The sequence below is a fragment of the Corvus cornix genome, chromosome 5 (genome assembly GCF_000738735.6).
Source record: "Corvus cornix cornix isolate S_Up_H32 chromosome 5, ASM73873v5, whole genome shotgun sequence".
NCBI classification, from domain to species: domain Eukaryota; kingdom Metazoa; phylum Chordata; class Aves; order Passeriformes; family Corvidae; genus Corvus; species Corvus cornix.
Window position 1 is genome coordinate 46,577,716 of NC_046335.1, and position 17,791 is coordinate 46,595,506.

The 17,791-nt window shown below is 40.6% G+C and overlaps 2 protein-coding genes across 3 annotated transcripts in view; both read left to right on the forward strand.

Moving 5' to 3' along the window:
- The window catches only part of MUC2 (mucin 2, oligomeric mucus/gel-forming), a 42,877-nt gene extending 40,349 nt beyond the window's left edge, over positions 1 to 2,528 (forward strand). Inside the window, exons 49-51 of the mRNA XM_039552940.1 lie at positions 507 to 546; positions 826 to 955; positions 2,063 to 2,528. Coding sequence (XP_039408874.1) covers positions 507 to 546; positions 826 to 955; positions 2,063 to 2,318 — 426 coding nt within the window. The 3' untranslated portion in view covers positions 2,319 to 2,528. The remainder of the gene's footprint in view (positions 1 to 506; positions 547 to 825; positions 956 to 2,062) is intronic.
- A 9,192-nt stretch (positions 2,529 to 11,720) lies between these two features.
- Positions 11,721 to 17,791, forward strand: part of LOC104689501 (mucin-5B) — a 41,811-nt gene continuing 35,740 nt past the window's right edge. The window contains exons 1-5 of one of the 2 annotated variants that reach the window (XM_010399678.4): positions 11,721 to 11,813; positions 13,463 to 13,718; positions 15,120 to 15,234; positions 16,559 to 16,646; positions 17,543 to 17,676. In XM_010399678.4, the coding sequence (XP_010397980.3) occupies positions 11,732 to 11,813; positions 13,463 to 13,718; positions 15,120 to 15,234; positions 16,559 to 16,646; positions 17,543 to 17,676 (675 nt within the window). In that variant the 5' untranslated portion in view covers positions 11,721 to 11,731. The remainder of the gene's footprint in view (positions 11,814 to 13,462; positions 13,719 to 15,119; positions 15,235 to 16,558; positions 16,647 to 17,542; positions 17,677 to 17,791) is intronic. The other variant, XM_039551954.1, reaches the window with a different exon arrangement.

The window sequence follows — 17,791 nt, forward strand, 5'->3', positions numbered from 1 at the left end:
TGTATAAAATAAGATACCTGGGTGACAATTCAAGGCTTATAAGTCATAGCTGTCTCTCAGTAGCCAAAATACTGGTCAGCACCAAGATACTGAATCTTTGCTAACTGCTTTGTTTGGGGTCCTGTCTCAGCAAGAAGCAGTTTCCTTGAATGTTACAGAAACACAAGCTGTTCAGTCAGTAGGCCACCAGTAACACCATGCACAGTCCCCATTCAAATACAGAGGACTCAGAAAGCATTTGTTGGAATTGTTTCTGAGGAAAAGTTGCATGATGTTAACTGTAGACTTCCTTCAAAGAATTGTTTTTATTTTCACAATCCTTTGTAAACTGATAGATTTCAAGTCAGGAAGAGACTGTTTTCTTTGCTTATTTAGATCAATGCTACACTTTTCACTGGTTATTTCCAGCCACTGAGGAACTGCTCTCCTCAGTTTTTGACCTTAATGCCTATTTAACATAGAAAAATAAAATAATGTAATTTTTTTCTGTTTCTTTTCTCTTTCAGGGAACTATTTCATTCTTACCTAACGGTTGTTGCAAAACCTGTAAGTATGCCAGTGTATCTGAATCAACAATACAGAGAATGAATTGTCTTCTTAAATCAACGCATTTTCCAGATATATTTGTATTTAAATAGATACTTTTTAATTTATATTTGTCATTCCAAGCCTTCACTGTCTGATCACTCTGGAGAAGTTTCAAGTGAAGCAGAAAGACCACTTAAGGCAATTCTTTCAGTGCGCTAGGGAAGCCCAGGGAATTCTGAGGTGTGAGGGACTTCTGGAGCTATTTCACTGAAAGAATTTTCTGCTCTTTCTGTGTAGGTGCCCCTGTGGACAGCCAAACACCGTGCTCTGTGCGGCAGAGAAAAGACTTTATCATCTACAAAGGCTGCCGCTCCGTGGACAGAGTTGAGTTGTCGGAATGTGAAGGAACATGTGGAACCTTCTCGCTGTAAGTAAACTCACAAGACAATGAGATTTAAGTCCTGGTGGCACTGAGCTTGTTTATATAAAAGGAACAATAAATAGGTAGACTACAGAATGGTAGAAGACCTGGAACTATCTGCTCCCCAAATCACGGACATAAAGTCATGGAATCTGTGACTGACTGGTTGATTTGTCTTAATACAAAGCAGAAAAGTGTATTAAATTGCCTAGGGATTCAGACAGCTGTGATAAGGCCTATTCATCCATTAAGAGCTGGTTTTGTGTCAGACCACCTTGGCTAGGAATCATCACAGAAGAACATGGATTATTTCCTGTAGTGGGAATGAGCCCAGAGAGCAGCCAGACTTCAAGATTTTAAGTGGAAAAGCTGCTTCTCAAAAGTTAACATCTAAAATGAAATGCACATACACTTCTTTTTAAAGGAAGATTCAAACATACATGATTTTTATACAGTAAAGAAATGAGAAAATGAATGCTTTATGTATGGTGTTAGTATTTTGATTGTACATTTTTCTCTGAAATGAGAGAATATACAAAAAAGTGGCTATAAGGAAGTGGTTAGTAGGACACTTGGTAGTGAGCTACTAAAACACTGGAAAAACACAACTCTAGCTCACCAAAGAAACTGTCACTTACTGCCTATCACTGAGTCTGCCACAGTGCACCTTACATGGATGAAAACTGATCTTTAGTATCACATGGAACTCTGATTATCTAGGGAGTTTATTAGTAGTTTGAAATTCCTGATCATCTTAGGGTCTTGCTGTGGTTGCTTCTACACACAAATACAAGAAAAAGATGGATCTTGTCACAGTTTATGGCCTGATACTGACAGGTTCTTCAGCTTAGGAAAGGTGCTTAGGAAGCTGATGAGCACAAAGCTGCAAAAAATACTTTGCTGTGAGATGGAAACAGAAAGAGCTGCTGCTTCCCCTTCCTCTTAACACTGCCCTGATTGGGATATACATTTTTTAATCACTGTTCTGTCAGATGAGCTTAGCACTTCCATTAGGCACAGCTGTGGCTCTTCTCACAGGAGTTCTGTACCTGCTTTCACCCTCTCCTGTTGGCTTCTGGCACAGAGTAACGTTGCCATTTTCGGTCTTAACAGATATTCTGCTGAGGCCAATTCTATGGATCACAGCTGCTCCTGCTGCAGAGAAACAAGCACCACTGAGAAGCACGTGGTACTGAAATGCCCTGGTGGGCACTCAATGTCACATAAGTACATCTACGTGGAGAGCTGCAGCTGTCAAGACACTGAATGCAGAAACCCAAAACTCAATGAGCTGCAGAACAATGAAGAAAATGACAAGGCGAGCACTCTGAACCGGATCAAGAGAGCCATCAGCTTAACATCAAAATGAAGGCAAAAAACCCCTGGCATCATTAACTGAAAGGACTATGAACCATTCTTAACTTCCTTGACTACTTTTGAACTTTACTTTTCCCAGTAACTGTATCCTGTTTGTTCTCTGAATAATTTGACCAGTGCCCTATTTATTTGTGCACAAAATAAGAACACAAATTTGTATTCTTCCAAGTGCACAGCCTCTTGGGTCCTTTTCAAATCTGCTTATTTTCTCTGACTGATTAAAAGCACATTTCAAAAAGCATGGCTTTTGTACTTATTCTTGTACTCTCTTGATGAATTTGAGTTTGAAGAGAGAAGAAAAGTTCTTTTACAAGTTATAGGAAGTCAAGTGATTTCCTAAATTTTTGGGATATCTACTCCTGGCTCCTTAAAAACTGATAAGATTGTGCTGTTCAGAAGACCCAGTCTGTAAGGTGGGAGAGAAGATGATGATGTCTGCCAGAACAAAGCCAAAAATGAATAATCATCATGCAATGATTCAGATGACTTGGAGAAACTTCTAGTTCAGCAACAGATGTTATTTTAGCAGGGCTCTGCATGTTAGAACTGTCTCAGTTCTTCGCAATTATGTATTTTCACTAAAACTGTAGTTCCTCAGCCATGTGAAGTTCACTCACAGTGCTTTCAGGATGTATAATTACTCCTGTAGTAAGAGCTCTCCAAATTCCAACATTTGCAAAACAGATGCCCATCACTGAGCTAGTAATCCTAGGCTTCCTCTGCAGAAAATGGAGCCGTTTTTGATATTAATTTGTCTCACAACAAAGGACATATCTAAAGGAGTGCCTGTTTATCTTATTGTAAGGGGAGCTGAAGCAGGTAACTGGAAGATGTTCATTTCTCTTGAATCATCCTAGAGTACAATGAGGGCAAACCACACCTGTTGTAGTGAAAAAAAATGCTTTTGGTTTTATTTTGTCTCCATTAATGAAATCTTTATTGGCAATAGCCAACCTCAATACTGGCATCTTTGCTACCTAAAGGATTGGTGGCACCATTTTTTGCTACTAGTAGCCTATCAATTGTGCTGCAGCTTAAAAGGCAGATAAAATTTTTGCCTTTTTATAAGACTGATAAGAATGTTCAGAAAGTGAAACTCCCGATTTTTTTCAGCATTACAATACTATGACTGGAGAGCAGATTTCTCTGGAGCTGGAGAGGTAGCTGATCTAACAAGAAGGAAGTTTTGTCAGTTTACAGAGCAAGCTGCAGAACTAATGAAGCCCAGTTTCTGCTTTATTATGGGTTTCTAAGGATTTCTATCTCTATATTCATTGTAAGATGTGACTGAGAGTTTTCTCCCAGGTCACTTACAAAGTCACTCTCCTCTGTGGATTCTTTGTTATCCAACAATTTCTGTGCTGACACTGGAACCATGTTTCCTTGAGCCTTTTGCAAAAACGGCTTTCCTCAAAATCTGCTGAAATTTAGCTGTCCTTGAGATTTTCATTTTTGCAGTTAAATTTGGCTGAAGTCAGCAAATAAATTCCAGAGATGGATACATGGTGTGATCAAATCTGCCTTGTTTCCTATGAAAAAGAGATAAAATATTACTAGGCAGAAGTGGCATTTTGCTGCACACTGTATTTACATTGAAATATAAAATCTTCCTTGCTTCATTTAATTTTCATTTGGTCTGTAGCACAGGCTCCTTCTGTCCCTTCTAGTGATGGGCAAACTACTTTTTAATGAGAAAGTTTAAAGATCCTGGATTAAAGTCAGTAAGGCTGCAGATTTCGCCTTCACCACTGCAGGGCAGTCTATGGCTAAGAATGTAAAGTCACTTCATACCAAAAAAGCAAGCTGCCTTGAAAGGGAGTTTCTGTTTCATCACATAGAGGGTTTTATCTCAGAAGAATGAATGCTGATCTCTCCCCACAGACATTTAGATGCTCTTAGTAAGCAGTGGACAGGAATTATCCTGACAGAAATTTACATGCACCCATGAGGTGTTGTTTGTCACAGTGCTCTGGGTTATGGCAGCCCTCTCAGTTTTGGTGCCGGGTCAGTGCTGCCCATAACCAGGTTCACAAGCACACGCTGTCACAGAACTCTTACTTACAAGTGCTTGGCCGTTATGGGTCACACTGTACATGTCAAACCTCCACCCCTTTCTGCACTCTTAGTCACCTCAGAACTTTGTGGTTCAGTTTGCACCTGCGTTTCCAGTGGAACTAGATGGCAAAATCAAACAGATTAAACTTTCTCCAGTGGAGAAATCCACCAATAGTACTTGGGAGAGAAAGAAAGGAAAGAAGCCTTAACTGTGTATCCCTACAAAGAGTAGTAGTGGCAGTGAGCAGCACTTTTGCTCCCCTCCACAACAATCTTGGAATTAAATTGAGATCTGTATTGTCTCATCCCAGGAAGCATTTTGTTCCTTAAGCAAGAGCTATTGGGTCTGCAGGCCACAAGTTCTGGAAAACCCAGGAAAAAACTGAAGAAATATCTCTCATCACCCTCTCTGAAAGGGTGATGTCAGCCCATTAGGGACTCAGGAGATTGTGGAACCTTCTGCTCCCATTGTCTTCCGGGCAGGACCCTGGCAGCTTCATAAAAAATATTAGTGCTGGAAAGGAATGGGCTTGTCTCTGTCCTCAAAGAATGACTCTACTCTCCAGGAATTGCCTTGTCTCCTGGACTGTAGCAAAAAGGGAGCAGTAACAAGAGCCCACATCTTGTCTCCATGCCTGAGTCCTGTGTTCATCTCCTCTAGACTTTCTGTCTAGCCTCCCACTTTCACGGGTGGGAAGGAGTTTCTTTTTGGCTTGTTTCTTTTTCTTCCACTCCCAGTACTTAACAGTTCTAGTTTTGCCTTGAAAAATGGGGAAGCCTTCTTGGAAGACAAGTAGGACTTCCAACCAAATAGCCTTTGAAGGCACCAAAACCCAAGGTCCCAGCTCCTGCTGCCCAAGAACACATGGATTTCATTCCCAGTTGTAGTCTTCTTCTCCAAGATAGTTCAAATCTCAAACTGTTTCCTTGTAGTTACCTGGAGATGCACTGGAAACTCAGTGTTGTTCACAGGGACTCTTCAGCAACACAGTGAGAAATCCCATCCGCATTCAAAAATGAGTTAATGGAAGATTTGCTGATAAAGTGAGCACAGTTGTTTTATGAAGCATTACTGGACAAGTGTTTTGAGAACACTAGGGACAGAAAGGAAAATACTTGTTAGGAATATGGAAAAATCACTGCTGCTATCTGAGGTGAGGCAGATGGGATTCAGAAAGAGGGAAAAAGCCACATGCAAACCAAGAAGAATTCTTCCCAAAATAATATAAGGTAGGGGTTTTTGATCTAATAACTACCTTGCTTTCTGATCTATGTTCTATAATAGTATTATTTTGTGCTGTGGGAGAGGAAGGGTAAGATAAAATTTTCAGTATGTTTACCGTTTGAGTGTACTTTGCTAAACTACACTTCACTGAACTGAGCACATGCAACTCTGCACATAAACCCCAGTGAAAGGACTTCAGCAAAGGCAAAGCCCTAAGTAAATAATCGTGCAGTTACTGTGCTTGTTATACACTGTTGCACTTGTCTAGAAAAGCAAACTCAGACACCGGGAAAAGGCAGAAATAGAATTAAAAACTCTGAGATCATAGGAAAGAAAATTCTTGTGAATTTTAGGTCTGACAAAAACTGAAATACATTTAAATAACTGTAACATTGATATACAAATTCTGAAATTTCATCTCCCAGCAGAAGCTTTGAGGGGCATGGGGGTATTTTAAGGCAAAACAAGTTCTTAAAGTTGAGCAGCCCTCTTCCAGGGCCCAATTTGCAAAATTAACTCAATCTTTTCAGGCTACCACAAACAGCTGTGTTCTTAACTGGCAACCTCCCAGACTAAGGTCCAAACAGGTCCAAGCAGGCTACCTAAGCCGTATTTCCATCACTAATATGGAAAAGCCAGTAAGTTCTTTTTCAGTGTCACCCTTCTAAAATCTGTTATGTTCAAATGTTCCTTTAATGTTCCAGTTTTTCAGCTTTCTTATGTGAAATGCTTGAATTCTTTTCACAGCCTAGTCTCTAGAACATTTAAAACCACCATTGTGATGCTTTCATTACCCCAAGACTTTGAGAAAACTCAAGCAGAGAGAAAGTATGGCAGAGCTGGTGCTGAGAAGGAGCACCTGTGCTCCATGCAGTTTTCTTTTAAGCAGTAACAAAAGGCAACAGGAACAGTGGTCAAGGAATGTGGCTTTACACAGTGCCTGTGACCTGACACAGCAGTTAAATTTCAATAGCCTGTCCCTTTGGACTAGTGTAGCTGAGCACTTCTTGCCCTTTTTTGGCAGAATCTATGGAATCTGTATGACCATTGTTCTCCTTAAAAATACAGGGAGTCTGAGCAAGCTGTAAGGGCAGGTAGTTCTTGGGTGGCTAATTCTACCTTCCACAACATGCTAAGCAGAGGCCTGGGAAAACTGTCCCCTTTGCCTTGGTTTTCCTCTCTCTGGGTAAACATTCAAATTTAGAAGAAAATTGGTATTCAGCCACCTACAAAACTGCTTTAGTTTTAGTGGCTACTTTGTTCAAGGCAGGTCAATCTCTGAAACTTGAATGACAGAGAACTTAGCTGCTACCACAAAATATTTTCATATTAATAAATAGTTCATGCTGGAAGGATCTCAGTCTCAGGAGTCCAGTAGAAATAGTCTGACAGAGTTTTAGACTGGATTAACAGGGACACAGTTTAAGTCCAATTTAGAAAAAAAAACCCCAGCCACAGCTAATGTTGCGTAGCTTCCCACCTTAACTTGTTCTCTGCCTCATGTCTTAGCTTTTCTTTCGGCTTGCAGTAACCTTCAGTCCTGCTGGACATGGTCACTGGGTATGTAATTTCATGTAATTTCAAGGTTATAGAGACTTCAGTATTAAGCACGCAGTGGTTTCTTCTGAATTATCTTGGCACCCAGGAAATAAGAAACTGCTTTTTTAAGAAAGAGGTAGAATCTGCTCTAGCCAAAACCCCATAAAATTCTAATTATTAAAGCAGAAAATTCATATGCTTCCCTTTGTTCTGCTACCCCATATTTTTCCACCAGGAAGGTTGTTTAAAGAAAAACCTTTCAAGTAGAAAATCTCAAGGGCCCAACCTCCTGATGAGATGATTTTCTATGTAAGGAGTCTCTCTTACGTGAGGAAGTGCCAATAGGTCAAAGAGACCTGTGTGCACGAACACCAATCAGCCATGTCATTACTCCTTGTACATGGATTTTGAAAGATCTACATCTTCTTAAAGAAAAACAAAAAAGAGCAGCTGAACTCATTCCTTGCAAACAGGAATAACTAATCTCCTTGATTTGTTCATGAAAAGTCAAGGAGCCCTATGGCAGGATGAGAGGTTAAGGAGCTTTTTGTCCATTCTAAGGCAAAATGTAAGAAAACATCCAACCACCTCCTACCAAAATTAAAATACTGAAGGCATTCTTCATGTATTTTAATGGACAATTAATGACAGATATCCATTCCCTCCTTTCCCACTACTTGCTACAGACTACCTTATACTTAATGACATCTGTTTCAAACTGTGTGGTAGATAAAAATCTGATGGATCAAATAAATCTTTAAAGTAACTTTCCTAAATTCTATGATATCATGCAAAGGATTAAAAAGGATAATTCATGTTGTTCTTTAATTCTACTGGCAATTTAGAATATACAAGTGATTGTTATAACTACCAGTTTTGTAAAGTATTTTGCCAAATTCACTTCAGATGTTTTTTATCATGTGGATTATTGGCACAAAGTGCCTGACACCAAATGTAATGTTTTCCTAGCTAACATTATTTTTTTTACAAAGCACACATAATTTCTCTAGAGTTATTATCCAGACAGTGCTTGTAAAGCACCATCTTATAGTGGATACTCATTTCAAGAAGCAGTACCAGTTTTGCCTGAAATGAACTGGATTGTTAGAGGATTTCCAAGCTAAACCTCCCCAGTGCTTGGACTGACCCAGGATAGCCATAACTCTTTACAGTATGTATGGAATCACCTTTTTACTGAAGGATATGATACAAATGCAACTGCTAGACTTCAGTACAGTAGCTGGCTATGAAGGGCATTAATGCACCAGATGCCTCCTATTCGAGTGTGTCTTTTACCAAGTTTGTAGCAAAAAAAGTACTTTTGTGAGTCACTGGTGTATTACATCAGCTTCATGATGGCTTATCTTCGGTGAGTCAGTGGTGATAAAGAAGCTGAGTTAATATTTACCTATTGTATTTACTAAAATTACATACCCTTTAATGGCAAATGATCCATGAAATGGGCTGTAAAGGGGCCAAGAGGAATTGTTCTTCTTGCTAATACAGCTGCAGAAGAGGGAAGGCCTCTTATCCTGCAGGGTCCAATAAAGGGAAGAGTTATTAATCCCAGTATGTCACTGCAGGGGGAATAGTTATAACTTGCGTGCCAATAGCAATGATTCAGTGGTAAGTGATCAACACAGTCTGTAAGCTCCCTGTCAGTCTGCATTTCCTTCTGAAAGCTTCCATGTATTTCTTCAGAAAACCTCAGTGTTTCCACGCTTGAATATAAAAACTTCATTTGAATGCGAACATCCTTCCCCTGTCAATAGCCCTGAAATCATTGCAGAAGATTGAAGCAACCAGTGATTTCTAAGGAGTGTAGCCCGCAGTATCTGTGGAGAAGCCAGAAGCAGCAGCTCTGGTTAGTCATTGACAGAAACTCTCCTCCCCAAGAAATGGCAAAGGAATGGCACAAATGACAGAGCAGACAAGCAGAGGTAAGAAAATGGCTAGGTACAGAACAAGAGCACTGGGTTTCCTGTTTCTCTGAGTAGAATTTTGCTCTTGCTTTTCTCAGGGGAGGATCCCAGATGACTGATACGACTGTCTCTGCTGAGTAGAGCATAAGTGGATGTTGGTTCAGTGAATCTTTTTTTATTCTCTCTCTTCCTTGAACAGTTTTAACAGGTGCTGTTCATGTTCTTCCCAGGCCCCTGAGTGCTAAGTGGGGCTTACAGGGGGAAATCATGCCTTAGCTCATTCCTTCTGCCCATCCTTGCATTCCCTTGAATCACCCCATATGTAGAACACGAAGGACTGGAAGCTGCAGAGGTCAACATCAGTTTGTCATCAAAGGACTAGTCCAACCTGAAGGGTATCTTTGGCAAGTGGTTAATACATGGTTCCTGCTGCTTTTGTGCAGCTCAGTGGGAATAAAGGGGTTTTCCTCCAGAGTTAGGAATCATAGTCCTAGAATCTGATTCTTCCTTCTACTCTCATACCAAAATGAATGAAATAGCTGCTTTGATTGCCTGGGTGGGAATTGGAAAGGAAGAGGATAGTGATTGAAAAAACATTGACTTTATCTCAGCGGAGTTCTGCATTTGGATTTTGACACTAACTTCGATTTTGGAAAATTAATATCTTTCAGTTATCCACTTTTACGTCCAACTAAGCTTTCTAAGTCTATATCTGTGGTCTACTGACCTATGTGCTTTTCCTCCCGGGCTTCACAGCCCTTCCCCACACCTGCCATTAGCCCTGTCCTGTGGCCTGAACAAGAACTCAGTTTGAAAATTATCATGAGAATCTGCTGAATCTGAGTGTTGCTATTGCACTGTACTCAGTTTCAGATCATCCTCATATCTCCAATGTTATATTCTCCTGGTTAGGTTTATCTGCTAGATATTCTCCTAGATTACTTTGGATTTGGACAGAGACCAGGAGGGAAGATGCGTTGTGATTAAAAGGAGAAGCAGCAGCAGTCCATGACTTCCATCACCAGTGCCATAAAGACTGTTGGTTCTGTATTCTGGCCAAAATGGCAGGGCTTCAAGAACAGACTTTACCTTCCAGTAGTGCCCTGCCTCAAGTGCGACTGACAATGGAATTAATGGGACATGGACAGTGGCAAAGGGGTAACACGAACTCATGTTTCATGTCCTGCACAATGCTCTCACATGCTGCTGCAGGGTTTTCTTTAGAGCAAGGGCAACAGCAAATCTTCACCTGGCAGATGCTGTCACCTGCAATTCTGCAAAGCACCTTGTACCTGTGTAGGGCAGCAGCTGAAGGGAGCAGTGGGCCAGCTTTGGGACACTCCACTTTGGCAATAGCACAAAGTTTGGTAAAGCAGTGAGCAAGACCCTGTTCCCAAGGGCCTGCTTGCTGCCCACCAACCAGATAAAAGGCATTCATATTCCCCAGTGCATGGGCAGGCTTGACCTGAGGCCTTGCAACAAGGGGGAAACCTATGTCCACCTTAAACTGTATTTGTGCCCACTTACTTCTGGCAATCACTCTAGCTTTAGTGTATTCCCAAAAGGAGCAGCTAGAAGTGTGGGAATGTCTGTTATCCGTGTTTGCTTTGCTGGGACTAGGTGAGAAGCTTCCTCTCTTTTCAGGAGCAGTTCCCCAACAGCACGGATGAGGTGAAGAAATGCAAGCTCAGTTTGTGTCAACAAAGCAAGTAAATCTCTAGAAGGGACTCTAAAATTACTGAAATCAAAATCTCTGACAGGATGTCCTACAATGGACTGTGGAGCTCATGACTGAGCCCACTGGATTTTTTTATGGGTATGGTAGGGTATTAAAGTACTTTGAGAACACCAAGGGACCCTTTTGCAGCAGCATAATTTAGGTGGTGCAGGAATGAACTGTGGTCTACACTGTGACGAGACTTGGGCACTGCTCCCTTGGGCACAATGTTTGGGGAATCCGCCACCTCTGTGTGCATTAAGAATAAATTAACTCCCCATGACTGGTGTGATTAAATTCCATTTGTACAGTTGAGGTGAGAATTTTTGCACTTTTGATTTTTTTCCTGGTCTATTGAAGCAGTAAATCTGTCCTCTTTTTGTAAGATATTTTGGATATACTTCTTAAAGGACAGCGCCCTCCTGCCAAAAGATTTTGCTCTAAATAAGCCATGCATTATGCCTTGACCTGATAATACTTTTTGCTCTGTTTAGAAGTTGCCATTAAAGCTAGTAGAGGGAACAAACACATTTTCTTGTGCTGGGGGACTCTGCTGATGTGCAAAACAGAGAAAAACTCTGAAAGAGGTCAGTGATTGCTTGTAACTAACCAGATGTCATAAAAAAGAAAAACTATTGCTGCCAAAGAAATAACAACTACAGGAGGAAGGTGAGGGGACCTATTTTCAAAAGAGGAAATTAGAAACAGACAGCTCTCTGTCCCCATAAAGCAAGAAAGAACTGGATACCTGTCCTGTCTGACAGAGAGGAGGTTTCTGGGTGCTAATAATGAATGGCTGAAAGAAATTTTAATGAAGCTCCACCTTTCAGGGACCCTGCCATCAATGTTTTGTTCTCATGCCAAACTCCTGGACTATAAAAATCTGCCTATAAGCCAAGAAAAAACACTTCCCTGAAAGGATTTTCAAGTTACGACTTCATGGCAAGATGGAAATAAAAACCAGGAGATCATTTTGGATCTTCTGCCTAATTTGGAGTTTTTGCAAGGGCAAAGAACCAGTTCAGATAGGTAAGAAAAGAATCTAATTCTTGCATTACTCGCTTTCATATTGCTCTCCATAGGTGAGAAACAGAGTTGACAAATGAAAATGTGTAACATATTCATGTAAGGGCTGTAGACATGCCAGATACTGTTAAACATTGTACATTTTAATCCTTATTGTCAACCATTTAAGTATTTTACTTTTTTCTTTCATTACTAGGTAGTGTATCAACTCTTTTATATCCTAAGTGACTAACCTTAATGAGGAGACCCTCTGAATGCAGTTTGCACCAAAAAAAAACCCAAACAAAAATATGGTGACACCCTTTTCAACACATTTCACACATATTCTTCATAGAAGTACTTACCATATCACCAGCTAGGCTTGATTGACCGGTATGAAATGCTGCATTAGCAGTAATCACATTTTTTGTAGTCTGCTGTACTGCTAGCTCCTGGTTTGATTTTTAATGTCTTATGCTTTTCCCAACTGCTTAATACACAAACAGTTGATGTACCAGTTATTGCTGCCTGAGTAATTCCAGCAATTTCACTTCCATAATAGCCAAACTTTCTCACTTGCCCTCTCTACTGTGTAGAAAAGTGCTAAATTGCCCTACTCCAGTGCTGCAACCACCTATGACAAGTAGCAGTCCCCTTAAAAAGCTGTTTCTACAAGGACTTACTGGGCACTTGAGTTTGGGCTGCACATTTATAACATAAGGATCTGAATTTCTCAGTTCTCCCCTGCTGATTCTTAGGCAGGAATATTTAATAATATTTTAGTGTTCACTGAATAAATTAATAACTGGTTTTGATTTGATCTGTTGTGGATGTTGCTATGTTGATATTCCTAAACATGCTACCTGAACAACACAAAGAATTTTCCCATTTTCATTTGTCACTATTTCAGATGGGCCTAGAAGAAATGTTAAAAGCATTTAGTAGCAAGCGTATGTAATTTAATTCAAGGTGATTCATGTTTTCTTTGTGAAGCTCAGTGGTGTGAAAACTGCTTTCTGAAGTAATGTCTTATATGCACTTAGAGTATGTATCTATACCTTTGACAGAGGTACAAAAAGTGAGTTTTGGTTGAGAAGAAAAACCAAGTATTTCTTAGCCAACAGCTGAAGCTGGTAGCGGCCTCAACCACTGAGACTAGCAGCTGCCACTTTGCTGTAAAGTCATGCCACCTGTGATTTCTCCTGCAAAGGACTCAATACAAGACTTTGGACCAAAGTCTTGCCTGAGTTAAATGAGATTTAGACATCCAGAATGGGACTCTCCTCACTTCACTTTAGATATCTACAGTGTAAATATGTCTACAGCATAAATATAGACACAGCCTTTCTAGACAACAGAGCGATGCCTGTGGTTTTCAGCATCTTCTTGCTAGGCAAATATGTAAGATGAGAAAGCTGAACCTCTTCTGCTTCTCACTGTTAACTTCAAAGGAGACTGGGCTAATCTGCTCACATTGCAGGTATCTCTGGACTTCAAAAGTCATGGACTTCAAAAGTTCAGTTAGATGAAACTTCTTCCCACAGGCTTGTATCTTCCAGGAGTTATCATTTTTGCCTTTGAAAATTGCCCCTTTAATGTTTTTCAACCACAAAAGGGTAAGCGCCTCATATGGGGAGAATTTCTAAGCTCCCCTACTATGATTTTTCCTTTAGTCCAGGTCTCTACTGTCAGCAGGAGTGAATGTGCCACCTGGGGGAATTTCCACTTCCATACATTTGACCATGTAAAGTTTACTTTTCCTGGAACCTGCACATACATCTTCGCTTCACACTGCAATGACAGCTACCAGGACTTTAACATTCAGATCAGGCGCAGTGCCAAGAGCAGCTACCTGATCTACTTCACTGTCACCATTGATGGAGTGGTCCTGGAGGTGAAGGAGACAGGAATCACAGTGAACGGGAAGAAGTGAGTAAAGACTGTACTGTTGTTTTGTGCTGCATTTTTATCGCTATGTGTTGGGTGGTCTGGCTGGAAAGCAGTGGCTGTGTATGAGGTGTTCACAGCTCTTTGAACAGGGTATTGTGAAGAGTCCCCCTCATAGTGGTGGAGGAGGCAAGAAGTATTTAAACAAAACTACATCTCCCAGGGACCAACACCAACAAGTTAAGCAGAGAGCAATGTGTATGCTACGAAAACAGAAGGTATTTTAAGGTTTCCTTGATGTCGCTTTGATTTGAGAGGGAGGGATGGAAGAAAGTACATAAACCCCAACATTTTATTTATAAAAAAGTTTTGATTTTGTAGAAGCTCAGTGGTTTTTCTTTTTCTCAAAACATTATTTCTGTGGTACTAACCCTACTGTTGTATGTTGCTGTTCAGGAACAGATGGTTCTTTTAGGAATAGTTTTCTGTTTCCAGATAGATTAGTCTAGAAAATTGAACTGCTTTGCAGATCACAACTTGCCCTGGGATCTTCTTACAAAAAAAGGCAGAATTTTTAAAAGTCAAACCCCACACCTTTAATTCCAATTCGAAATGAACCACAATAGAAACTACAAAGAGAAGGGTAAAAATATTCCATAAGTAAAAATCATATGCAACAATAGCTGAAAGTTGGGCACGATGTTAAGGGCAGTCCTCATGAGAAGTGCAGAGTCCTGCTCCTAGCATATAATTATGAAGGGCCTAGGCAACCTTCAACTCTGGGAAAACCCCTCACAATCTTTTTGGAGAGAAAATTGCAAACATATGGACTGTCTTGACAGCCTTCTAGAAACAACCAAATATAAAATAGCACCACTCCATGTAATTATAGCACCAAAGCCCATATGTTGTTCCTAAATCAAAGGGGCAAGAAATCTCCTATCTTCTAGCCATTTTCTGAATTTCTAAGTTTCTAGGCTGTTGCAAAATGAATGGTAATTGTCTTGGTAAGATGGAAAAGTAATGTAGGTCTGAGTTGTATCAGTACATGAGTAACAACAGAGCTGTTTGTGAATCCCAACCGTCAAAGAAGTCCTGGAAGGATGATGATAACCTGCAGTGTCCTCATGTGGAGGGCCATTTTCCAATATTGGCATCTTGCTCTTTATAAACCTTTGGCTTAGGTCCTTGGGTTTGGCTGCTTTCTATCAGTCAGGTGGCTGATGTAGTATTGACAAGAGACAAAATACGTTGTGTTGTGGGTTAAGGTTGGTAAAAGGACACAGTGGACGATGCAACGCATTGTGTAGATGAAGGCTGACCTTGCAAAGAGCGTTCCCATGTCTTAGTTCCTTTTAACTCTAGTTTTCCTTCCTATATATTTGTGAGGATTTCATCACTCTTTTTTTCGCTGCAATCTGTTTTGTTCCCTCGAATTTCCAGGATTGCCATGCCTTTCAGCTTGAAGAGCATCCTGATTGAGGACACCTGTACTTACTTCCAAGTCACTTCGAAGCTGGGCCTGACACTCAAGTGGAACTGGGCTGACACTCTCCTAGTATGAACAGCCAGTTAGTTATTTTCCTCCTGGTGAATCTCATCAGTGATGAAAAGCAGGGCTGGATGCAGGCACTGTGTTGATATATGAAATTGTGGGAGGGAGGTATCACTCTATCCATAAGCTGATAGACAAATACCAAGCTAGGTAATAGTTTAATGAGGCAGGGGCATGGAGGCACAACCCCATGGCCTTTCCAGCTAATTTTATGTGACAAAACCTGGATATAATACATCTGCAGTTAGTTCCCTGCTCCATGGGGCAGCAGCAGCAACACAGCCTGCCAGCTCTTGCTACTCTGTCTTGTGCACATCTTGTGTGGGACACTAATCTTTGTGACCAATTCAGATCTTGGCCTCTTTCATTCCAAAGCCATGCTATGTGGGAATTCTCCTCTAAACATGTACCTTACAATATTCTCTTCTGCAACAGTGCATTTACACTTTTCTGTGTGAACACTTATCCTTCACAATCAGAGAATTAACTAAATGCAAGTTGTGTGTCATGTTTTGTCATTCAGAGAGATAGAGGGAGGGTAAAAGGTGAATAGAGAGAAAAAATATCAGGAAGTAATCATGTGATATTGGAATTCTGATTTATTGAAGTATTTTCTTTCTCTCTTCCTGTATACTAATTAAACATAAAGTATTAGAGGCAGTACCTGTACATTACTGTAGAGTGGACACAACTGTAGCAAAAGCACTGCCTTTTTTTAGTGGACCTGAGTGGCACCAATAGTGTCCCCCAAGCATGTAGGAGTGATAAGGTGCAATAGTTTTATCTAGAAAGGCAATAGTGTGCTAACCTGGCTGTTTACTTCCACTAAGTATGGGCAAAACAAATAATGCTGGGCAGACCCACCACTAGAAGAGCTATATAATTTTCCATTCACCCTGTGGACTAGAAAACCCTTTAGATATGGCTAAAACTTAACTAGAAGTTGCTTCTTTCTAGCATCCAGCATTAGAGCACAGTTATCTGACCTGCCCAGAGAGGAGCTGCGGTACCCTGCAAGGTGTACCAAATGTCTGTATACCAGTGTCTCTGTACTGGGAGACACCAGTCCAGGGCTTAGTCCAGTATTCAACATGCTTCAGTTACCTCTTTAGTGGGTAGGAGCGACAATTGCTGGACGATTATCTTCCCATTTGAATTCAATCTGTCTGCAGTTAAGTTTTATGAGAGATTTGTAGCAGAAAAGGAGACTGCTTACAAAGTGGGAATGAGAACTTCTGCCACTGTGCTTTCCTGCTGTGAATCACTTTGTAACAAGTGCTGCTGATGTGGGGAAAAGCCTTTAAACTCTGTGTTTCCTCTTTCGTAGTTGGACCTGGAAGAAACATATAAAGAGAAAATATGTGGTCTATGTGGGAACTATGATGGCAATCAGAAGAATGATTTGATTTTGGATGGTAGGTCATAAATACAGCATATTCCATCCAGAACAGACCTCCTTATACATGACATGAAACTTGGTATCTGTTTCCTCTGAGCAGGGTTTCAGATCTCCTGACAGGCATATGAACATTTCCATATATGGTAGATGTATTTTAAGAGGTTCTGAGATGATTTGGAATTTTCTGCTCTTTTCATATTTGTAAGAGCCTCCAACCATTTTGATCCAAATTAATTGCTTGGCTATCATGCAGCAACATTGCCAGGATCCCCATTGACAATAACATACTTTAAGGAAATGCACAAGTGCATTTTCTGTTCTTCCATTTGAATCATTCTACGTGTGATTATTTTTGCCTCTATAATGAAAAGAAAGCTTCAGAGAAAACACAAAGTATCTTTGAAGAAACTGTGGTGCCATCCACTGACACCTTCAGATATTGCAGATATAGCTAAGGCTATAATCCTGCAGCAGGTTGTATGGGTGGAAAGAAACCTTCATCCTGGAATATCAGATGCAGGACTTAAGCCAAATTTATAACAGCATCCCATTATGTAATACCTGCATGACTATTACACATGCAAACAGAAAAGTGTGTAAGATCAAACACACCCATAACAAAGAGAAGTCTTTGGAAATTATGAGAAGCAACAGAAAGGTCAAGAGTCTCGTGTGATTTTAAATGTCCATGCTGACAGCAGGCCTTGATACAATTGTCCCAGGTTCCTGACTCTAGCTCAACAGAAGTTATATCAGGCTGTCATCCTCTATAGTATGGATGCTGGTTAAGTTTGGGCATTTCATGAAGTGCATACTGCCTTTGAGCCCAAAGAGTAAGTGCATTTTTATAGCCCATTAACTGATCTAAAGAATTGCAGGAAGTTACTGAAATGCATCTGGGGATTTTTGCAGGGTATAAAATGCATCCGAGACAGTTTGGGAACTTCCACAAAGTAGAGGATCCATCACAAAAGTGTGCTGATGTGAGCCCAGATGACCACACTGGAAGACATCCCAGGAGGAAAGACAATAGATGCAGCATATATGTAAGTGTGTGGGACCAAGAAGTACAAGCCCCCCCGACCTACAGTGTTGAAGAGACTGTTAAAACAAGTCTTAGAGCATGCACTAAACTGAAATTTTCACAACTCTACACATGAA